Source organism: Erinaceus europaeus, chromosome X, assembly GCF_950295315.1.
Source record: "Erinaceus europaeus chromosome X, mEriEur2.1, whole genome shotgun sequence".
NCBI classification, from domain to species: domain Eukaryota; kingdom Metazoa; phylum Chordata; class Mammalia; order Eulipotyphla; family Erinaceidae; genus Erinaceus; species Erinaceus europaeus.
In genome coordinates this window covers 53,497,385-53,517,511 of record NC_080185.1, presented here as the reverse complement: position 1 = coordinate 53,517,511, position 20,127 = coordinate 53,497,385, and the positions used below count along the sequence as shown (strand labels likewise).

General features: G+C 37.4%; 1 protein-coding gene across 8 annotated transcripts in view; it reads right to left on the bottom strand.

Moving 5' to 3' along the window:
* The window catches only part of ACSL4 (acyl-CoA synthetase long chain family member 4), an 89,738-nt gene that overhangs the window by 45,817 nt on the left and 23,794 nt on the right, over positions 1 to 20,127 (bottom strand). For 4 of the 8 annotated variants that reach the window (XM_016193094.2, XM_060182519.1, XM_007534368.3 and 1 more), the window contains exon 2: positions 11,271 to 11,318. Coding sequence is in view for 1 of the 8 variants with exons in the window: in XM_060182517.1 (XP_060038500.1) it covers positions 6,347 to 6,430 (84 nt within the window). In the remaining 7 variants the exon portion in view is untranslated. Of the gene's footprint in view, positions 1 to 6,346; positions 6,439 to 11,270; positions 11,319 to 12,205; positions 12,271 to 20,127 lie in introns of those variants that run through there. The other 4 variants (XM_060182520.1, XM_060182521.1, XM_060182516.1 and 1 more) reach the window with 3 other exon arrangements.

The following is a 20,127-nucleotide window of genomic DNA, read 5'->3' as shown; positions in this document are numbered from 1 at the left end:
AAAGACCTAGAATTGCCAAAACAATCTTGAGAAGAAAGAACAGAACTGGAGGCATCACACTCTCAGACCTCAAATTGTATGATAGGGCCATTGTCATCAATACTGCTTGGTACTGGAACATGAATAGACACACTGACCAGTGGAATAGAATTGAGAGCTCAGAAGTAAGCCCCAAACCTACGGACATCTAATGTTTGACAAAGGTGCCCAGACTATTACATGGGGAAAGGGGAGTCTCTTCAACAAATGGTGTTGGAAAAAATGGGTTGAAGCATGCAGAAGAATGAAACTGAACCACTATATTTCACCAAATACAAAAGTAAATTCCAAGTGGATCAAGGTCTTGGATGTTAGACCAGAAACTATCAGATACTTAGAGGAAAATATTGGCAGAACTCTTTCCTGCATAAATTTTAAAGACATCTTCAATGAAATGAATCCAATTGCAAAGAAGACTAAAACAAACATAAACCTATGGGACTACATCAAATTAAAAAGCTTCTGCACAGCAAAAGAAACCAATATCCAAGCCAAGAGACCCCTCACAGAATGGGAGATCTTTACATGTCATACATCAGACAAGAGGCTAATTACTCGAATATATAAGGAGCGTGCCAAACTCAACAAGAAAACAAATAACCTCATCCAAAAATGTAGAGAGAACATGGACAGAATATTCACCATAGAAGAGATTTAAAAGGATGAGAAACACATGAAAAAAATGCTCCAAGTTTTTGATTGTTAGAGAAATGCAAATAAAGACAAAAATGAGATACCACTTCACTCCTGTGAGAATGTCATACATCAGGAAAGGTAACAACAGCAAATACTGGAGAGCTTCTGGGGTCAAAGGAACCCTCCTGCACTGCTGGTGGGAATGTAAATTGTTCCAACCTCTGTGGAGAGCAGTCTGGAGAACTCTCAGAAGCTAGAAATGGACCTACCCTATGATCCTGCAATTCCTCTCCTGGGGATATATCTTAAGAAACCCAACACACCCATCCAAAACGATCTGTGTACACATATGTTCTTAGCAGCACAATTTGTAATAGCCAAAACCTGGAAACAATCCAGGTGTCCAACAACAGATGAGTGACTGAGCCAGTTGTAGTATATATACACAATGGAATACTACTCAGCTATTAAAAACAGTGACTTCAATGTTTTCAGCAGATCTTAGATGGACCTTGAAAAAGACATGTTAAGTGAAATAAGTTAGAAACAGGAGGATGAATATGGGATGATCTCACTCTCAGCCAGAAGTTGAAAAACAAGATCAGAAGAGAAAACACAGGTTAAACCTAAACTGGAATTGGCATATTGCACCAAAGTAAAAGACTGGGCTGGGTGGAGGGGAGAATAAAGGTCCTAAAAGGATGACAGAGGACCCTGTGGGGGTTGTACTGTTATATGGAAAACTGGGAAATGTTATGCATGTACAAACTACTGTATTTACTATCGAATGTAAAACATTAATTCCCCAATAAAGATATTTTTAAAAAGTGGAACTACTCTGGTTGAAGTGGGAATTGGGAGTATTTAGTTTCCCACCCTCAACCTCTTATAACTCGCTTCCAAATATGACCACCAAAGTATTTCCAAGCCCTTCAAAATATGACTGTGCACGTAACATTAGTACAAACAGTAACACAAGAGGAGTTTGTAAGTAAAGCAAACTGGACAAGACTACCAAGATGCTTCAACTGCAGTTGGAATGTTGACTGAAAATGGATCTTATGTTGGGGATCTGGACATGAAGGAGAAATGACGGAAATATAATGAAGTAGGAATGAAAGAACATCAGTAGAGTATTGAGTGTAAATAATAATTACACTAGCCTGTCTGGGGCCTAGAGGCTAAGTATGCAAAGTAATTTGATGGATTAGGCAGAATATAGGAGGGGGAAAAAGTGTCCCAATTGGAAAGGAACTGAAGTGGGGAAACAATATTTCTCAGGGATCTTGGCTTCAATTGAGGCAGTTATTTTGGTGAGTGGCAGCGTATTTCCATTATAAAAAGTAAGATGTTAGTCACTTTAAAGAGACAAATTATTAACTTAATCTTGCCAGTGCCTTGGCTCAAGTGCTCCAACTGAATGTGGTGAAATGAATAAGAAATTACAAATGGAAAACCTGGGTTTTAGGAACAATCTTTGTCACTAACTGGTGGAGAAACCCTGTGCAAAACTATCTGACTAGATTTGTAATCTTTACTATCATTCCCTGGACCTGAAATCCCTGTCAGCCATCCCCCACCTGAGTTCTTTATTTTGGTGCAGTACACCAAACCCAGTCTAAGTTCTTTGAGTTTCCCTTTTTTGTTCTTATTTCTCAACTTCTGTCCATGAGTGAGATGATCCCATAGTCATCCTTCTCTTTCAGGCTTATCTCATTAACGTAATTCCTTCAAGCATCATCCAAGATGAGGTGAGGAAGGTGAGTTCATCACTCTTAATAGCTAAGCAGAGACTGACTCTTTCAACTCATACTTCTCACATATGGCGTACTCAATTCCTCATTGCTTCATTAAAAAAGCGATGTCTAATTCAACTACTTCTCATCATCTCCATGACTATCATACTTGTTCAAACCACTATCATCTCTCAACTGGGTAAATGTAATCGTCAATTGATCTTTACAATTCCACCTCTATAATAAAACATAAGCTCAGCAGCCAGAGTGCTTCAGTTAGAAATGTAACTTAGTGGCTAGGAGACAGTTCAACCTGTCCAGTTAGCACATCATCATGCATGAAACCCCAAGCTTTAGCACTGGCAGTACATGGGAGCGCAGCCACACCAAAGGAAGCTACATAGATAATGGAACAGTGCTGTGCTGCTTCTCTCACTTAATCTGTCTCTATCTGAAATGAAGCAAAAATTGTCCAGCACTAATTGGATAACACCTACGCTAGTTCCTGATGCTATATGATAGTAATAACAAAATGGAAGCTAGATTATGTCATGTCTCTGCTTAAAAACCTTTGGGAGAATCCCTGTATAACTCATTCATAAGAAAATCTAGTCTTTACAGCCCACAAGTCTAGGAGATCTTTCCCCATCCCTTGAGACTCTGACTTAGTCTTTAGTTACACTTTCTCCTGACTCACTGAGTCACAATCCCACATGTTCATTGTTGTGTCTGGAACACAGCAAGCATGATCCTGCTTCAGAGTCTTTGTACATCCCATGCTATAGAGGACTAGTAGTATAACATATGTTCCCTTGGTATTGTCCATGTCTCCATTAGTACATATACTCCATGTGGCAGAGCATTTATTGTTTACAGATGAGGCCTCCATGACCACAACAGTACTTATATATGTTATGTATTCATTAAATGCACTTACTGAGATAAAGACATCAACGAAATTGCACAGAATTTGTTGAGTACAATAATAGCCTGAAGGCAAATCACCTTAGCCCTCTTTCTGAAAAACCACTTGTGGAAGCTAATATTCTAGGGAATGGCTGTGTGTGTGTGTGTGTGTGTGTGTGTGTGTGTGTGTGTGTGTGTAAAAATCTCATACAAGCATGATTTCAGTGCTTCTAGGAAGAATTTTTTTCATTCAGATAGGGATACAGAGTGGTAAAGACACCACATCAAGGAGTGTATAAGAAGCATAGCACCCTCTCCCATGTGGTTCTAGGTCTCAAACCTTGACATGTGTCCTACCCAACAAGCTATCAGTCTGGCCTATATATGGAACTCTTAAAATTCCTAGTAATTAACCATCAACATATATCAGTTGCTTAATAAAAACACATAAAACTGGAAAAACTGCTTGTTGCAAAAAGAGGAGAGATTGGTGTTACAAAAGCATGAATGTTACATCACTTGTACTTTTCACAAATGCCTTTCAAAATGACATGCAAGCTATATATGAATAGTGGTACAACTTTCCCACCATAAGAATGGAGTGAACTCTGAGTTGTATTTCCTCAAAATCGAGTGATTCACTTGTACGCCAGTCAGAAACGGGCAGGACATCATCTTCAGTTCTTGTTGATACTAACATTAAATATGGCAATCAGACTAGTAACCACCTATGAAACATTCACTTCAGGCTAGGCATTGTGCTCAGTCCGTTAGCTGCATGAATACTCCAGAAACACCTTTTTGAGACTGAACCCCTAAATGACTGATAACAATCTCAGAAAGAGTAAATAAACCGTCCAAGTAACAGTTGATTTATACCTATCTGATTTTTGTGTTCTGATAATTATATAATATGTGACACTGGCCATACAACTATCCCCTACGTTTCATAAGTGGTGTCATGCTGCTTCATTTTTACTAAAGATCTATTACTTGCTTTTGCCAACCAAAAGAGGATATGGGGCTTTTATAGCAAAAAGTGAATATAGTGTTTAGTGTTTGCCCAATAGCAGGTCTAGGGAGGCAACACACACACACACACACACACACACACACACACACACACACACACACACACACACAGAGAGAGAGAGACAGAGACAGACAGAGACAGACAGAGAGGGATACCACCAAACTCCTCCCCCAGAAAGTATTTTATACAGACTATATATTTATCTTATCATTACTACTTTTACAGTATGGTCCTACTTTTTCAGATTTAATGATTTATTTGGTGTGATCTGATAGGTTATTTCTACCTGGGATTTTTTCCCATACACATTAAAGGCTGTTGGTATGCTTCAATTGCATTTAATTTTATTTTACACAACTGTTGATTCATTCACTCATTCTCTTGTGGTTCCAGTGTCTCATGCCAGAATCTTTTTTGTTTGTTTGTTTTTTCATTCATTTTATATCAGATGCAGATAGGGAAGGAATGACAGAAAGGAGAGGGGCTGCAGTATATGGTGCTCTCATGTAGTGCCAGAACTTTTTTTCACAGTAAGGCATGCTCTCTATTAGGCAAGCTATTTCAGTTTTAAACTGCTCCTTTGATATACACCATTTCAACTAATCAAACACTGTTTGCAGATAGCACAGAAGGTTAACTATACAAGTATGACCTAAGTGGAAAAGAAGTAATAAACTGTATGGAGAAACCCTGCAACAACTTTGTGCACTAAATAGTCCTTTCATCCTAAGGTGTTTTGTTTGTTTTTTTCTAAAGCCCATTAGGTGTTTAGTAAGTAATTGCTGTAAGTTTTAGTAAAAAAAAAAAAATCAGATGCAGTTTTATTTTGTGTTCTAGAGTCAAGTTTACTCTTAAGTATTTCATTCCAGTTACTTCAAACACTCTGAGATTAGCTAAATGCAAAAAGTATTAGTGGTGCAATAAGCCATTATACAGAAAAAGAGGCAGACACTACATTGTGGTTAAAGCCTGAATTAAAAAGAAGTCATTTCTCTCAGAAGCATGGAGCACAGAAAAACTAATAAGCTAGAGTTAGTGACAAGCATTTTTTTCCCCAAAAGTTTTAGAAAGTGGATTAAACAAAGCAGAGATCCATGCATCTGCCAAGTTGAATCATGCAGTAAGGACAGATAATCTTCACCTGCCCATGACATAAGACCTTATAAAAATGTTAAAAAGATAATATAAAAAATCGGCAATTGACTATGCAAGTCCTTTTAAAAATTCACATTTTCAACCCTCACACATCGTTTTCGGCTACTTAAAGTTCCAAATAAATAGATAGCCATCTGAAAAGGATTAGTTATTACTACTAAATATTAAATCAGAAAACAATTATGAAATTTCCAAGAGATTAAACAGATAAGAATACTTTCTGTACTTTTAAAAGATCATAGTTCTACTTAGATGTTGTACCACCTAGACTTATTTTATAAAGAGGTGGAGTGCTTTTGGTAAAACGTTTATTTTCTTTCATGCATTAGTAAAAAGTTCCAAGAATTTTTAAAACCTGTGTGAGAAAGCTTAAGTACTATGTTAGAAAAAATAGAAAAGTTATGCTTAGTTAATAAAACCGAACATTAAAGGAGCTTTATTATAATATGATTAACTTGATATTTTAATATTAAAACTTCCAAAATCTCAATATCTTAAGGAAATAAAAGGCACTAAATGTGAGTAAGTAGCAACTTTTGTTATCCAGCTGTCTACCATCTATCCTTGTAAGACTTGTCTAACTCAAATAGGCAGACCAACTTAGTCAATAGGAAACAATGTTTTGCTTGGGCAAACATTAAACTCAGTATACAGTAATTACAGGAAACATATTTGAAAGCTACCAAAAGATAAACAGAACCAAAACCCTAGGGTTAAATAATTCAGATGACCTACAGCAACACAGTGCACCTGTGCTTAGCTATTTTAACTAGAAGCAGCTCAGCACTCTGATTGAACTATAGGTACCTCAAACAAGATTAGCTGAACATGTTTACTTCACCTGGCGAGAGATTAACTCCTGAAGTCTCCATCCTGCCAGTCTTTTCCCAGCTTTACCGAGTATAGAAAACACCTCAGCTGCCATGTTGAAGATGGTCTCTCCTACTCTAGCCTGAGTTCCCTCCCACAATGCCACATCCCCAGCATGCATCAGATAATGTTTTTTCTAGGTCATAAACTTGTACAGTCGGGATCCTATCTATATGTGTTGAAATCAGAAGTAGAAGAAAGTGTTTCTGCCTATACATTCTTCATACATTCTGTACAACTGCATACCTACTGCTCATTTCAGGTAATCACAACACACTTGATCTGCATATAGGTAGCTAGCTCTCTGAAGTCAGGATTTGATTGTAACTTAAAGCAGTTTACAACTGAGAAATTATATATTTTTACATTTATCTATTTATTTAATTAATTTACTTTTGGGTAATCTCTGGGACCTTACCTGTATGGATTAACTTTTTTAAAATAGATAGAACAGAACAGATAGACAGAAAGACACCACAACACCAAAACTTTCTTTTATGCCATGAGGATCAGACTGGAACCTGGGTTATGCTCATGATAAAGCAGTGAATAATTTTAAAATTAATTTGAAATTATAAACTATGAACTTCCTTCAAGTGAGGAAGACATGCATCACCTGTCATCTCAACTATTTATTTATTTATTTTTAATATTTTATTTATTTATTTATTTTCCCTTTTGTTGCCCTTGTTGTCAACTATGTATTATAATAAAGTAGTACAACCAGAGGCTGCCAATCATGAGTAAAGGCTCAAAAGTATATGTCAGCAATAGTACTTTCCACAGGAAAATATTTGTGCTACAGGGAGAATTTTGCCAATATAAACAAATTGCCATATGACTTACCCTCTACATTTGCTAGGAGTCAGTACAACAGATTAGTTCATTGAAGTGCAAAATTAAAAATCATGTAACAATGTAGTGCTTATACAATTTCCTATAAAAATGACCAAGTAGGACAATACAAGTGACTTTCCTAGCCACCATAATATGAAAAAAAATGTGTCATGGTTTTAAAAAATGCAAATTTGTAAAATGAGAATTTGTCAACTAACCTCATTCTGGTAAACCTTTCTCAACACATACATTTACCAGATTATCATAGTTTATGCCTGAGGTTTACCCAATGAGACAACTATATCTCAATAAAGTTGGAAAAACTGATAAAGTTTCCAGATTTATACTTATTCAATGCTAAAGAGATACAATTAATGAAGGTCTTGTCTTTAAGGATAAGCTTTACTGTGGATAAATAAATCTACACTGAAGTACTTGGGAATATGTTGAGACTTTTGCTGTATTAGCAGAGTCTAGGGAAATATTTAATATAGTCAAGCAGTTAACAGATTACAAAAACCACTTACTATATTTTTAAAACACCAAATCCATGGGACAATATTGAAAGATATTTTTAAAATGGAGAGGGTCCCTTTGCTTTTTTTTTTTTTTTTTCTTCCAGGGTTATCGCTGGGGCTCAGTGCTGGCATTACAAATCCATTGTTCCTGATGGCCATTTTTCCCCTATTTTATTGGATAGGACAGAGTGAAATTGAGAGGGGAGGGGAATATACAGGGAGAGAGAAAGATACCTGCAGACCTGCTTCGTCACTTGTGAAGAGACTCTCCCCCCACTCCCCCTACAGGTGAGAAGCAGGGCCTTTAACCTGGATCCTTATGCAGGTCCTTATTCTTAGTAGTTTGTGAACTGAACCAGGTGCACCACCACCCGTTCCCTTCCTTTGCTCTTTCACATTAAATATAACTCATAAGTGAAATTACTGAAAAGGAAAAAAAACTCAGGGACTGGGCTAGCTAACCTCTACTGTACTGGAGGAAGCTTTGGTGCTGTGGTACCTTTTTTTTTTTTTTTCCCTCTCTCTCTCTTCTCCTTTTTTTCTCTCTCTAAAATGTCTTGCTGAAGTAGTGAAGCCCCAGTAACCAAACAACAAACACCTCAGGGACTAATAAATCTACTGAAGATTAAAATCTTATGTCCTTTATGTCAGCCCTCAAATATTAGCATAGTAAAGAAGAAAAAAGGGCAAAAATATTCAAAGACAGAAGACAATTCGATTTGTTTCTCCTGGGGCCTCATGCATTATGTTATTCCACTTGTTCCCAAGCCACTGTTTCTATTAATTTTTTATTTTAATTTTTTTTTTTAACCAGAGCACTCTTCAGCTCTGGTTTATGGTAGTATGGGGGATTGAACCTGGGACTTTGGAGCCTCAGGCATGAGAGACTGTTTGCATAACCATTATGCTATCTACCCTCCGCCCCTGTTTCTATTATTTTTAATTCAGAGAGAGAAAGACCACGGCACTACACTTCCCCTCATGCCATGGAACTCCTATACAGTGCCAGGACTCAAACTAGTCCTTCCCATACTTTACTCAGTGAGTTACTTCCCAGACTCTCAAAATTTATTCTTATTTCTAAAATTTTATTACACATCTGACATTCTAGAAATTAAAAAACTCATTTTGAAGAAGGAAATTACCAGAAATCAAATACAAGGGAAAAAATGCCATAAAAAGCTCCATTCTGTTCTCTGACAGTTCATTTTTGTTTACCTAGCACATGCTTCCTTCACTAAGTTGAATAAGGCAACAAGATATAAAGGTATTAAGTATTTGTATTTAAGTGCATTTAGGGATAGTTACGGCATAACTATATCAATGGAAGAGTCTGTAGCATGTCACTGACACTCCAAAGTGGATACAGCTGGCCAGATATTCCTGCTAATACTTCTATCAACTTCCACCTTGGCATTTCTCTCTTTCATATCTAGATAGGCTGCAGATCAGATTGCCACAAGCATGTATATATGTGTGTAAAAAAAGAGAGCACTGTGAAAAAGAAATGAAATGGACTTTGTGTGACTAAGTTGAATACAGAAGCCTAAATACTACTACCCTCAAAACGGCACCATCCTCTGTTTGCCAAGGAAATGCTGACCCTGTCGTCCTACATCCTTTCTCAGACAGTGATGGGGTAGCAGAATGCCTAAGTAGTTAAATTCAGAAACACTTAGTTCTGGTCTGTTGTGGATAATTTTTGGTCATGTTTAAAGTTTTTTTTTTTCAAATGAAGGTTAATAAGTAGGCTTTGGCATCTAGTTATTCATGAACAGTTTTTTTTTTTTCATTTCTTAATACTTGGGATTTAAAATGTGATTACTGCTACATAAGAACTCCTAGATCTTCTGTTTCAAGTTCATAGCCTATTATAATGAAAGCAATACTCAAAAGACCAGAAATACTAGAGAGGCAGCTTGCAAACATGGCTTTGGTCCTGGTGTAACAACTCGCTAAGCTGTAAGAACTGGAACAATTGAATGATTTTGCATCTGTTTTCTCATCTGTAAACTGAACAAGTTGGATTCAGATTGTAAGATACCACAGAAACATAGGAAGTATATGAGATTCAAAAACAAACAAAAAAAAGATGATGATTAAAGGAGTAACACATTCAGATCCTCAAAAGGAGATGTGTCATATGATAATGAGCAGTCTTTTAAATTTAAAAAAAAAAGTGTAACTTTTAAAAGTTCATGACCTGTTGACTTTATTTTCTTCATTTCACAATGGATTAGTAAAAAAAAAATGTGCTGGCAGTTAGGTAGGTGGCTCTACTAATAGAATCTAGAACTTGAATATAAGAGGCCGTGGTTTGATCCCAAATCAACGCTGAATAAGCCAGAGTGATGCTCCGACCTCTCTCTTTCAAATAACTTTTTAAAGAAAATAAGCAAATTTATTTAACCCTACCAGGGCTATTGCTGGGGCTGGGTGGCAGCATTAGGAATCTTACACTACCAGAGAACATTTTTCCTTTTTTTTTCTTTCTAATTTTTAGTAGATAGGGTAGAGAGAAATTGAGAGAGAACAGAGAGATAGAAGGAGAGAAAGAAAATAAACATTTTTTTTCACTGATCAGCACTGGCCTAAATATCAGTGCTTGCAACCTTAGATAGACTAAATCATTTTCAAGGCTCAAATGTTCTATTCTGCTATATTCCTTTTAGTTTAAATCATGATTAATGTTCGGTGCCTTAGTGAAGGATAGTAATAATATTTTAATATTACTATCGATTTTATATCATCAGAAATATATTTCAATTCATTTGAGGCTACAGCTAAGGAGGCTTAGCAGATAGACCAACAAAGCATACCCCACCCCTGCAAGTGGCAAGCAGGGGCTTGAACCCATGTCCTTGTAGATGGTAATATCTTTGCTTGTTTAGCTACCAAGGTTATTGCTGGAATTTGGTGCCTGCATGATGAATCCATTGTTCTAGGAAGTCATATTTTCCTCTGTGTGTGTGTGTGTGTGTGTGTGTGTGTGTGTGTGTGTGTAGAAAGAGGGAGAGAGAGAGAGAAATGGAATAGAAGAAGGAAAAGGAGGAAAAGGAACAGAAAGAGGAAAGAGAGAGAGGCCCGTAGCACTATTCCATCTCTGATAAAGCTTCCCCCCTACAAGTGGGGATCACAGGCTGGAACCCAGGTCCTCATGAATGGCAATGTTTGTATTCTACTGGGTACACCATTATCAGACTACAACTATTTTTTCTTAAGCATCATAAATTCAATTGAGAAATGATAACTAGAAAAGCCTTAATTTATTGGGGAGAATTCTGCACTACCACGTATTTTACTATATACGAATAAAAAAAAATGAACACTCTGTTCTAAACTTTACAAATGAGGAAATTGAAGGAAAGGGAAGCTAAATAGCTTGCCAAAGAAATACAACCCATAAACATCAATAGTTATTGTCTTTTTGACACAAAGAAAATTTTCAGGCTTTTCAACTATAAAATGTGTCAACATGCCTAGCATTATTTTCACTGAATTTTTTCCAAAAGTTGTGATTTTGAAAGGACAAATACTTACAGATCTCTTCTTTCTCTTAAGAACACGTATATCTTCTATTATTTCGACCTGCAATGAGAGACAATACTCATGAGAACAAAGAAAAAATACTTCAAAAACCTCGTCTTCTTTTTTTTTTTTTGCAAAAAGACTTTCATGCCTGAGGCTCTGAGCTCCATGTTCAATCCCCTGCACCACCATATACCGCAGCTAAACAGTGGTCTGGTCTCTCTTTTTGTGTATATTTCCTCTCTCCATACCTCCCTCTTATGGAAAATAAATAAAATATCATATTGAAAATCTTTTTAAAAAATAGTAGGGAGTCGGGTGGTAGTCCAGTGGGTTAAGCGCATATGGTGCAAAGCACAAGGACCAGTCAGGATCCCGGTTCAAGCCCCTGGCTCCCCACCTACAGGGGTCGTTTCACATGTGGTGAAGCAGGTCTGCAGGTGTCTCTCTATCTCTCTTCCTCTCTATCTCTCCCTTCTCTCTCAATTTCTCTCTGTCTCTATCCAATAAAAATAAAAAAGTTTTTTTTAAAAAGATGTTTAAAAATGTAATACATCAATTAAAAAAACAGTACACAATTTTATAGGGAAATATATGACAAAATAGGCAAAGGGACTGAATAGATATTTTAACAAATGGGACATACAAATGGCTGATAAGTACATGAAAATGTTCAACATCTCTCATCAGAAAATACACATCTAAACCACAACGGGATACTACATCACATGTTTTAGTATGCTTTATTAACAAAAAGAGCAGAGATAACAAGTGCTAGCAAGGAAGTGGAGAAAAGGGAACCTGTGTATTGTTGGTGGGGTGTAATTGTTATAACCACTAGAGAAAACAGTGAGAAGGGCCGGGTGGTGGTGCACGTGGTTCAGTGCACATAGTACAAAGCACAAGGACCCATGAAAGAATTCCCGGTTCAAGCCTTTGGTCCCCACCTGCAGAGGGGGTCGCTTCACAAGCAGTGGAGCAGTCTGCAGGTGTCTTTCTATTTCTCTCCCTCCCTCCTCAATTTCTTTCTGTCCTATCCAATAAAAATGGGGGGAAAATGATAGCCAGGAGCAGTGTATTTGTAGTGCCGGCACCAAGTGAAAACCCTGGAGGGAAAAAAACAAAACAAAACAGTGAGACACCTTAGGACATTAACATTCAAGATGTATTTGGGAGGGGGCCAGGCGGTGTTACACCCAGTTAAGCACATGTAGTATGAAGCACAAGGACCCACCAAGGATCCAGGTTCCAGCCCCTGCTTTCCACCTTTCAGGGGGGACACTTCACAACTGGTGAGGCAGGTCTACAGGTGTTTATCTTTCTCTCTCCCTCTCTATCTCCCCCTCTCAATTTCTCTCTGACCTATCCAATAAAATGGAAAAACTGGCCATCAGAAGCAGTGGATTCATAATTACAGCATCCAGCCCCAGAGATAACCCCGGAGGCAAAAATAAATAAATGAATAAAACTTATTTAAAATGTACTTGGAAACTTAGCTCTGTGGACAAGTGAAACTAAAATAAGATTTTTTTAAAAAGTACTATGTCAACCTAGAAAGCTTCTGCACATTTTAAGCAGACTACAGATGAACAACCCAGTAACAGGGAAAAGATATTTGCAAGGGATTGATATAAAACGTCTATCAAAAACTATATAGCTAAAAACAGCAAAACAGTAGGCAAAATATATCTATAAACAGTTTTTTGTACTTTTGTATCAATGTTTTAATTTTTTATTTATGAATAATAGTAGGATCCAAGATTCTAAGATTACAGTGTATACATCACATCCATCACCAGAGTTCTGTATCCCTACTTTCTCACTCACAAAGATAACCACCATAGTTCTCACAAGTCTTAGAAGAAGTTTACTTCCTTCCATTTTTTTTTCTCTTTTTCTTTTCAAGTTCCTGGGTATTAGTTCTCTAGACTCCACATACGAACAAAACCATACGGTAGTTGTCCTTCATCTCTTTATTTATTGAAGAATAATCACCTTTTAGTTCCATCCATTTTGTCCCCAAAGGCACAATTATCATCTTTAACAGATATTTTAGGAAAAATTTTATAACAAAAATACCACTGTGTGTGTGTGTGTGTGTGTGTGTGTGTGTGCGCGCGCGCCATGCCAGGGCCTCATACTTGTATAATTCCACTGCCCCCAGCAGATTTCTTTTTTCTCCTTTATCTTTTGTAATTGCAGATAAGATATAGCTTGGCTATTCTGAGGCCACCCCTTGAAGCGAAGTTTGAACAAACAGAAAAGAAAAAAAAAAAAAAGGCATGCACAATTCTTTAAAGAAGTGTTTCCTACTTAAATAATCTTGACCCAATAACACTCCACTATAACAAGCAAATGTTTCCAAAATACTGTGCAACTTCGACCAGAACACACAATCACTTCGTGTTTCAAGAGATGACAAAGAAATAGTTATGAATATGTGCAAGTATAGAAAAGATGAACAGGGGTCAGGTGGTGGTGCACCTGGTTAAGTGCACATATTACAAGGCACAAGGGCCCAAGTCTGAGACCCCAATCCCCATCTGCAGGGGGAAAGCTTTACGAGTGGTGAAGCAAGTACTGCAGGTGTCTCTCTCCCTCTCTATCTCTCCTTTCCCTTTTGGCTTCTGGCTGTCTCTATCCAATAAATAAAATATGCATTAAAAAAAGAAGAGAAAATATGAACAAAATAAATAACAATAAAACAAACACTTCTGGAGTAATAATTTTAGGAAAAAAATTAATTAATAAAAAAATTAATAAAAAAAATTAAAACTTCACACTTTGCCCTACATTAAAGTTCAGATTGAGAACTATTTGATAAAGTAAAATGCTGTAAATCATTTATTCAATAAAGTGATTTCTTTCTTTCTTATTTTTTTACACCATAGCACTAATCAGCTTTGGTTTATGGTACAGGTGATTGAACCTGGGACATCTGAGCCTTAGGTACTAAAATCCTTTTGCATAATCATTATGCTATTTACCCAGGCATAAATGACATTTAAAAATATATAAAGGAAAATATATTTTTTTAGAACCACAAACTCTTAGAGTTAAATTATGGTATGTTGTATTCTCCATATATCTAGGGTAACCAGTTTCTTGCAGTGCTATTACTTATTTTTAATTTCAGTGGTGACTTAACAGTGTTTTATAAAATTATAAGATTTGGGGGATATAATTTCAAACCCATATATGTTATGTGTGAGGAACCACACTTTCCATGAAAATTCTGTGCAACCTCTCTATAAGCACAATAGTTCTCACAAAGTTCAAAACACAGTTTGGCTACTTTAGTCATCTATACTCCACATACAATCCATACTATCCAGCGGTTGTCCTTTACATCTGGTACAGCCGTCTTCAGTTCCATCCACTTTGCTACAAATAATTCAGTTTCATCTTTTTTATTACGAAATACTGTTCTATTGAATATATACCCATAACTTCTATTTTAAATATATTTATTTATTTATTTATTTATTTTTCTTTTTGTTGTCCTTATTGTTTTTATCATTGTGGTTATTATTATTGTTGTTATTGATGTCATCATTGTTGCCAGATAGGACAGAGAGAAATAGAGAGAGGAGGGGAAGGCAGATAGACACTTGCAGACCTGCTTCACCACTTGTGAAACCACCCCCTTGCAGATGGGGAGCCGGGGGGCTCGAACCAGGATCCTTACGCCAGTCCCCGAGTTTCACGCCACGTGAAACTTACTGCTCTACAGCCCAACCCCCACCCCATAACTTCTTTTTAGAGAGAGAGAGAGTGAGAGACAAAGAGGGATAGAGAGGGAAAGAGAAAGAAGAGACACTGCAGCACCGCATCACAACTTATGTAGATTCCCTTCAGTAGGCCATCCCTGTGGTGGTTGAGTGCTTGAGCCCAGGTCCTTGTGCATGGCACTATGTGCACCCTACTAGGTGAGTTGTCCAATGTCACTCATCCTATACCTACTTTATCCCGTGATTCATCCAACACTGGGTATTTTGGTTGCTTTCATACTTTGGTTATTGTAAGTAGTATAGCTGTGAACATAGGGGTGCATGTATCCTTTTGGGTTAATGCTTTCATATCTTTTAGATATATGCCTAGGAGGAATATTGTTGTATCATATGGTACTTGCATTTTTACTTACGTCAGGGCTCTCCAAACTATTTTACATAGGGGTTGTACCAGTTTGCATTCCTACCAACAGTGTATCGGGCTTCTTTTTCCTCCACATCCTCGTCAACACTTGTCATCGCTTGTTTTGTTGATACAGGCCAGTTTCAAAGGTGTGAGTTTGTATCTCGTTGTGGTTCTAATTTGTAATTCTCTAATGATAAATGATGTGCAGTATTTATTTTTCTTTGCCTGCACTATGAATCCACTGCTCCTAGAGTCCATTTTTTTGTTTTATTGAATAGGGCAGGGAAAAATTGAAAGGGAAGAGGACGATAGGGGGAGAGAAAGACACTTACAAACCTGCTTCATTGCTTGTGAAGCGAGCCCCCCTTGTAGGAGGGGAGCTGGGGGATAAAAGTGGTATCTTTGTGCTTTCTACTATGTGTGCTTAACCCAGTGAGCCACTGCCTGACCTCCTGTGAAGCTTTTTTTTTTTCATGTATCTGCGGGCTCTTTGTACGTCTGCTTTAGAGAACTGTGATTCAGATAGTTTTCCCAGATCTTTTTGCCAGTACTACTATTTATATTACAACCACACTTTAATTTTTGTCAGAGACAATTTCCTTTTGATTTCCATAGTACTGCTTAGCTCTGGCTTGCAGTGGTGTGGGGATTAAACTTAAGACTTCAGAGTCTCAGACATGGAAGTCTTTTATATAACCACTACACTATCTCCCCAAGCCAAATAGTCTTTACTAGAACAGACAGTAATGTATTTTTTTACCATCAAAAGTAGTGCCAATTAACAATAAGGAAATTACCTAGTGCTGTCAAATGTATACAAAAGTATATTTTATATACTGCTAACAGGAGAGTAAGTTGGTATATGTTTTATAGATAGCAATTTGGTGGTATACATCAAGAGGCCTTAAGTCATACCTCATGATCTAGTAGTTTCACTTCCTATTTCTAGGAATAGCCCAATGAAATAGTCAGAGGTGTTCATACATACACAACAGAAAATAGTTATCACTGTGATATAGATAATGGAAATCTGAGAAATAATTCTGAATGTCCAATGGAAGACTGGCAAACTGATATATTCATCTGATCAAGTATTATTCAGGTCTCAAATGCAGCACTATCATGGAATATTTAATAGTATGAGAAAACATTCAAGATGCACTAAGATAACTAAAATTGGTTGAAGATGAAACTTAAAGCACACTAATTTATGCAAAGGCATGTACACCACAAGCCAAAATGTTTAATATCTGTGTCGTAGTGACTTACAGTTTATTATAGGTGTCGTATAGTTTATTTCTTGTATCTTTCTTCAATATCTAAAACTTCTACAGTGACTATATTACACTGACTATTACATAAGTAAGTAGAAAATAAGGCACCAGTCTTTCAATTAATCCTAGTATGTGTCTGAATATATGGCAATGAAAATGGTCCATAAGGCATTTGTCCTTGAATGACAAAGTGATACTGTTAACAGGAACTAAAGGTTTGACCTCAACTGCACTGTGGAAAATTTGACACTTCAGTTTTTTAAACTAGACATAAAGTTAAAAAAAAAAAAAGACATCACAGAATAACCTCAAAAAGCAAAATATTCTTTCTTCTTATTGTTAAGTACAGTGTCAAAGTATTTCCTAAGATTCAGAGTTCATATGGTTGCCTATGTCAAAATGTAACTACTATGGTGATTATCTTTGGATTTTTGGAAGGTGGGGATACACAACATCGGTGGTGGGTATGGTGTGGAATTATACCCTATAATCTTACAATCTTTTATCCCACTATTAATTATAATTTTTTTAAAAATGGAAGAAAAAAATGTGACTAGCAAAAACTGATCACTGAAGTCCAGGAGGTGGTATATAGCAGTAGTATTCCCATGCCTGCAGTCTTGAGTTTGATCCCCACCAGTGATACTCTGGGGTCTTTTTCTATTTTCTCACTCATTGTTAAATACTTTAAAAAAAAACTATTACTTGAAATGAATAGATAATACCAAAAAGTCAGACAATCTTGAGAGATTCCACATGGATGAGAACAAATAATTTCTCTTAAAGCAATAGTCACACTCACTTTTCCTTTCAAAACAAACAGGTACTCAAATACTAGATGAGAGTGACATAGAATTTAATAGGTATCATACATCATACATATTATACTCCCACTCTTCTGCTTCACAAGAGAGGAATATTTTTCTCTATTTAGGTGACCATAGGTAGTCTTTTAAGGGAAACTGAGGCTTGATCCCAAAAGAAGTATCATAAGCAAAAGGTACTATATGATTTTTCTTTCTTTCTCCTTCCTTTCCTTATTCTCCTTCTTTCTTCTTCTTCTTCCTCTTCTCCTCCTCCTCCTCCTCCTTCTTAATCCTCCTCATTTTTTCTTCCTTTTCCTGCCTCCAGGGTTATCACTGGGGGACTCGGTGCCTGCATTACAAATCCACTACTCTTGGAAGTTATTTTCTCCATTTTGTTGTCCTTGTTATTGTTGTTGTTATTATTGCCATTGCTATTGTTGGATAGGACAGAGAGAAATCAAGAGAGGAGGAAGACAGAGGGGGAGAGAAAGATAGAAACCTGCAGACCTGCCCCACCTGTGAAGCGACCCCCCGTAGGTGGGGGCTCGAACTGGGATCCTTACACTGGTGCTTGTGCTTCACGCCATGTGCGCTTGACCCGCCACACTATACCCAAGCCCCCTGATTTGCTTTCTATATAGGTGATGAGAGAGAATATGAAAGCAAAGGATATCAGAAGCTAACTCACCAACAATACCCTCTTGTTTACAACCAGACTGTGAAACTAACTATTCAAACTTCACAGGATATCATTTTATTTAATACCATCTTAATTCAGTCATTCCAATTAACAATGATACCATGTCACAAATTTGTGCTAGCTGACTTCATAAAAGAAGTAGGAGGCAGAAAAAAAAATCTGAATCATTTCTTTCCTTCCAGGTTTTCATTTCAAAATGTTTCGGGAAACAGTAAAGTAGCATTAAGTAATCTCATTTCCTGTAAGACCCACACATGCACAAATGTGTCCTATAATAACCTCCACAGAGTCTAGCAATAGTTTACAACATTAAAATTATAAAGGACCTAGTAATGACACATACAATTCCACTACAAGGTATAATAATACAATAACTCAAAGCTGAAGGTTTCACTCCATCAGAAAGGAGAATCTTTCTCTAGCTTTGGCTAGCTCAATGGATTCAGCTACCACTTGAATCAGAACTAAGAAACTTGATTTCTGTACAACTGGTTAAAACAAGGGTGACAGGGTAGGAGATATGTTCATGCCTGAGGTTCTTAAGACCCAGTTTCAAACTCCTACACCACCATAAGCCAGAACTGTGCAGTGCTCTGACAAAAATAAAGTTTAAACAATAAAACATAAAATAAGGGGTGATCACATTTGCCAGCTTGTCAAGATATATTTCCTGGTTACACCTGTTATCTCTGTGTAATTATCAGAGCATTTTATATTACTACTTTTACTTTTCTTTTGTCAGCTAACTAAATTATGAATATATGATCACATATTTTAGTCTTCCTTTTCCTTTTTTTTATAAAGAGATGCAGAGAGACAAAAAGAGAAGGGGGTGGGAATGAAACTAGCTTTTTCCAAAATGGAGACCCCCAAATCTCATCTGCTGTACTCTTACCTTTAGGTTCCTAGTTATTAAACAATTTGTTCTGCTTTATATCTTAATACTTTTTCAGCCATCAAGTTGCAGATGCTACCACTGATGCCAACTGACTTCCCTGGGCAGACAATCTCAGCAATGTGTCCTAGCCCCCCACCTCTCCAGAGCCCTGTCCCACTAGGAAAAGATCCATGCTGGGAGTATGGATCAACCTGCCAATGCCCATGTCTAGTGGAGAAGCAATTACAGAATCCAGACCTTCCACATTCTGCAGCCCATAATGATCCTGGGTCCATGCTTCCAAAGGGATAAAGAATAGGAAAGCTTCCAATGGAGGGGGTGGGATATGGAACTCTGGTGGTGGGAATCATGTGGAATTGTACCCCTCTTATCCTATGGTCTTGTCAATCATTATTAAATCTATATATAAAAGAGAGAGAGACAGAGGACATAGGCCTAGTCAAGGTTAAGGGACAAACTTGAGGGAGACTTCTGGAGGCAGGGCTACAGAGCAGCAGCAGCTGTGTTTCTCTCCTCTCCTCTCCAGAGTCAACTAGAAATACCAAAGGAGATCATCTGGGACCACAACAAGACAGGACTAGAATGACTTCAGGAACCCACCAAATCATCGGTGAGTGTAAGTACGTTTGGCTCACAGACAGAGAGAAGCCTTGGGAGAGATTAAGTGGCTGGTAACAGTACAGCAGTTTACTAGTAGAGACACCACCTCCAGTCCGTTTCACCAACAAAAAGATGGCTGAAGGGAGGAGAGGACTCCCCTAAGGCTCACCAAATGCAACTCTGAGTCTCCATTGCTACTGCCCTCAGAAGTGTAGCAGCAGCAGGGAGGCCCTGTGCTGACACCAGGGAACAGAAAACTAACCAGGATCATCGGGAGAAGATCTATACCTCAGTGGCCTAGCAGTGCAGCTGTGAGAGTCTCTTTAACTGGATAACTACTGGATTATCTCTGCTCCAGCCTGCTTTATCTCCTGGTCAGGAGTCAGTGATTAAGCTAAGAAGCGAACTTATAGTTTAAAAGCCCTCAGGCTCCCATAGCCAACAGGGAAGAAAA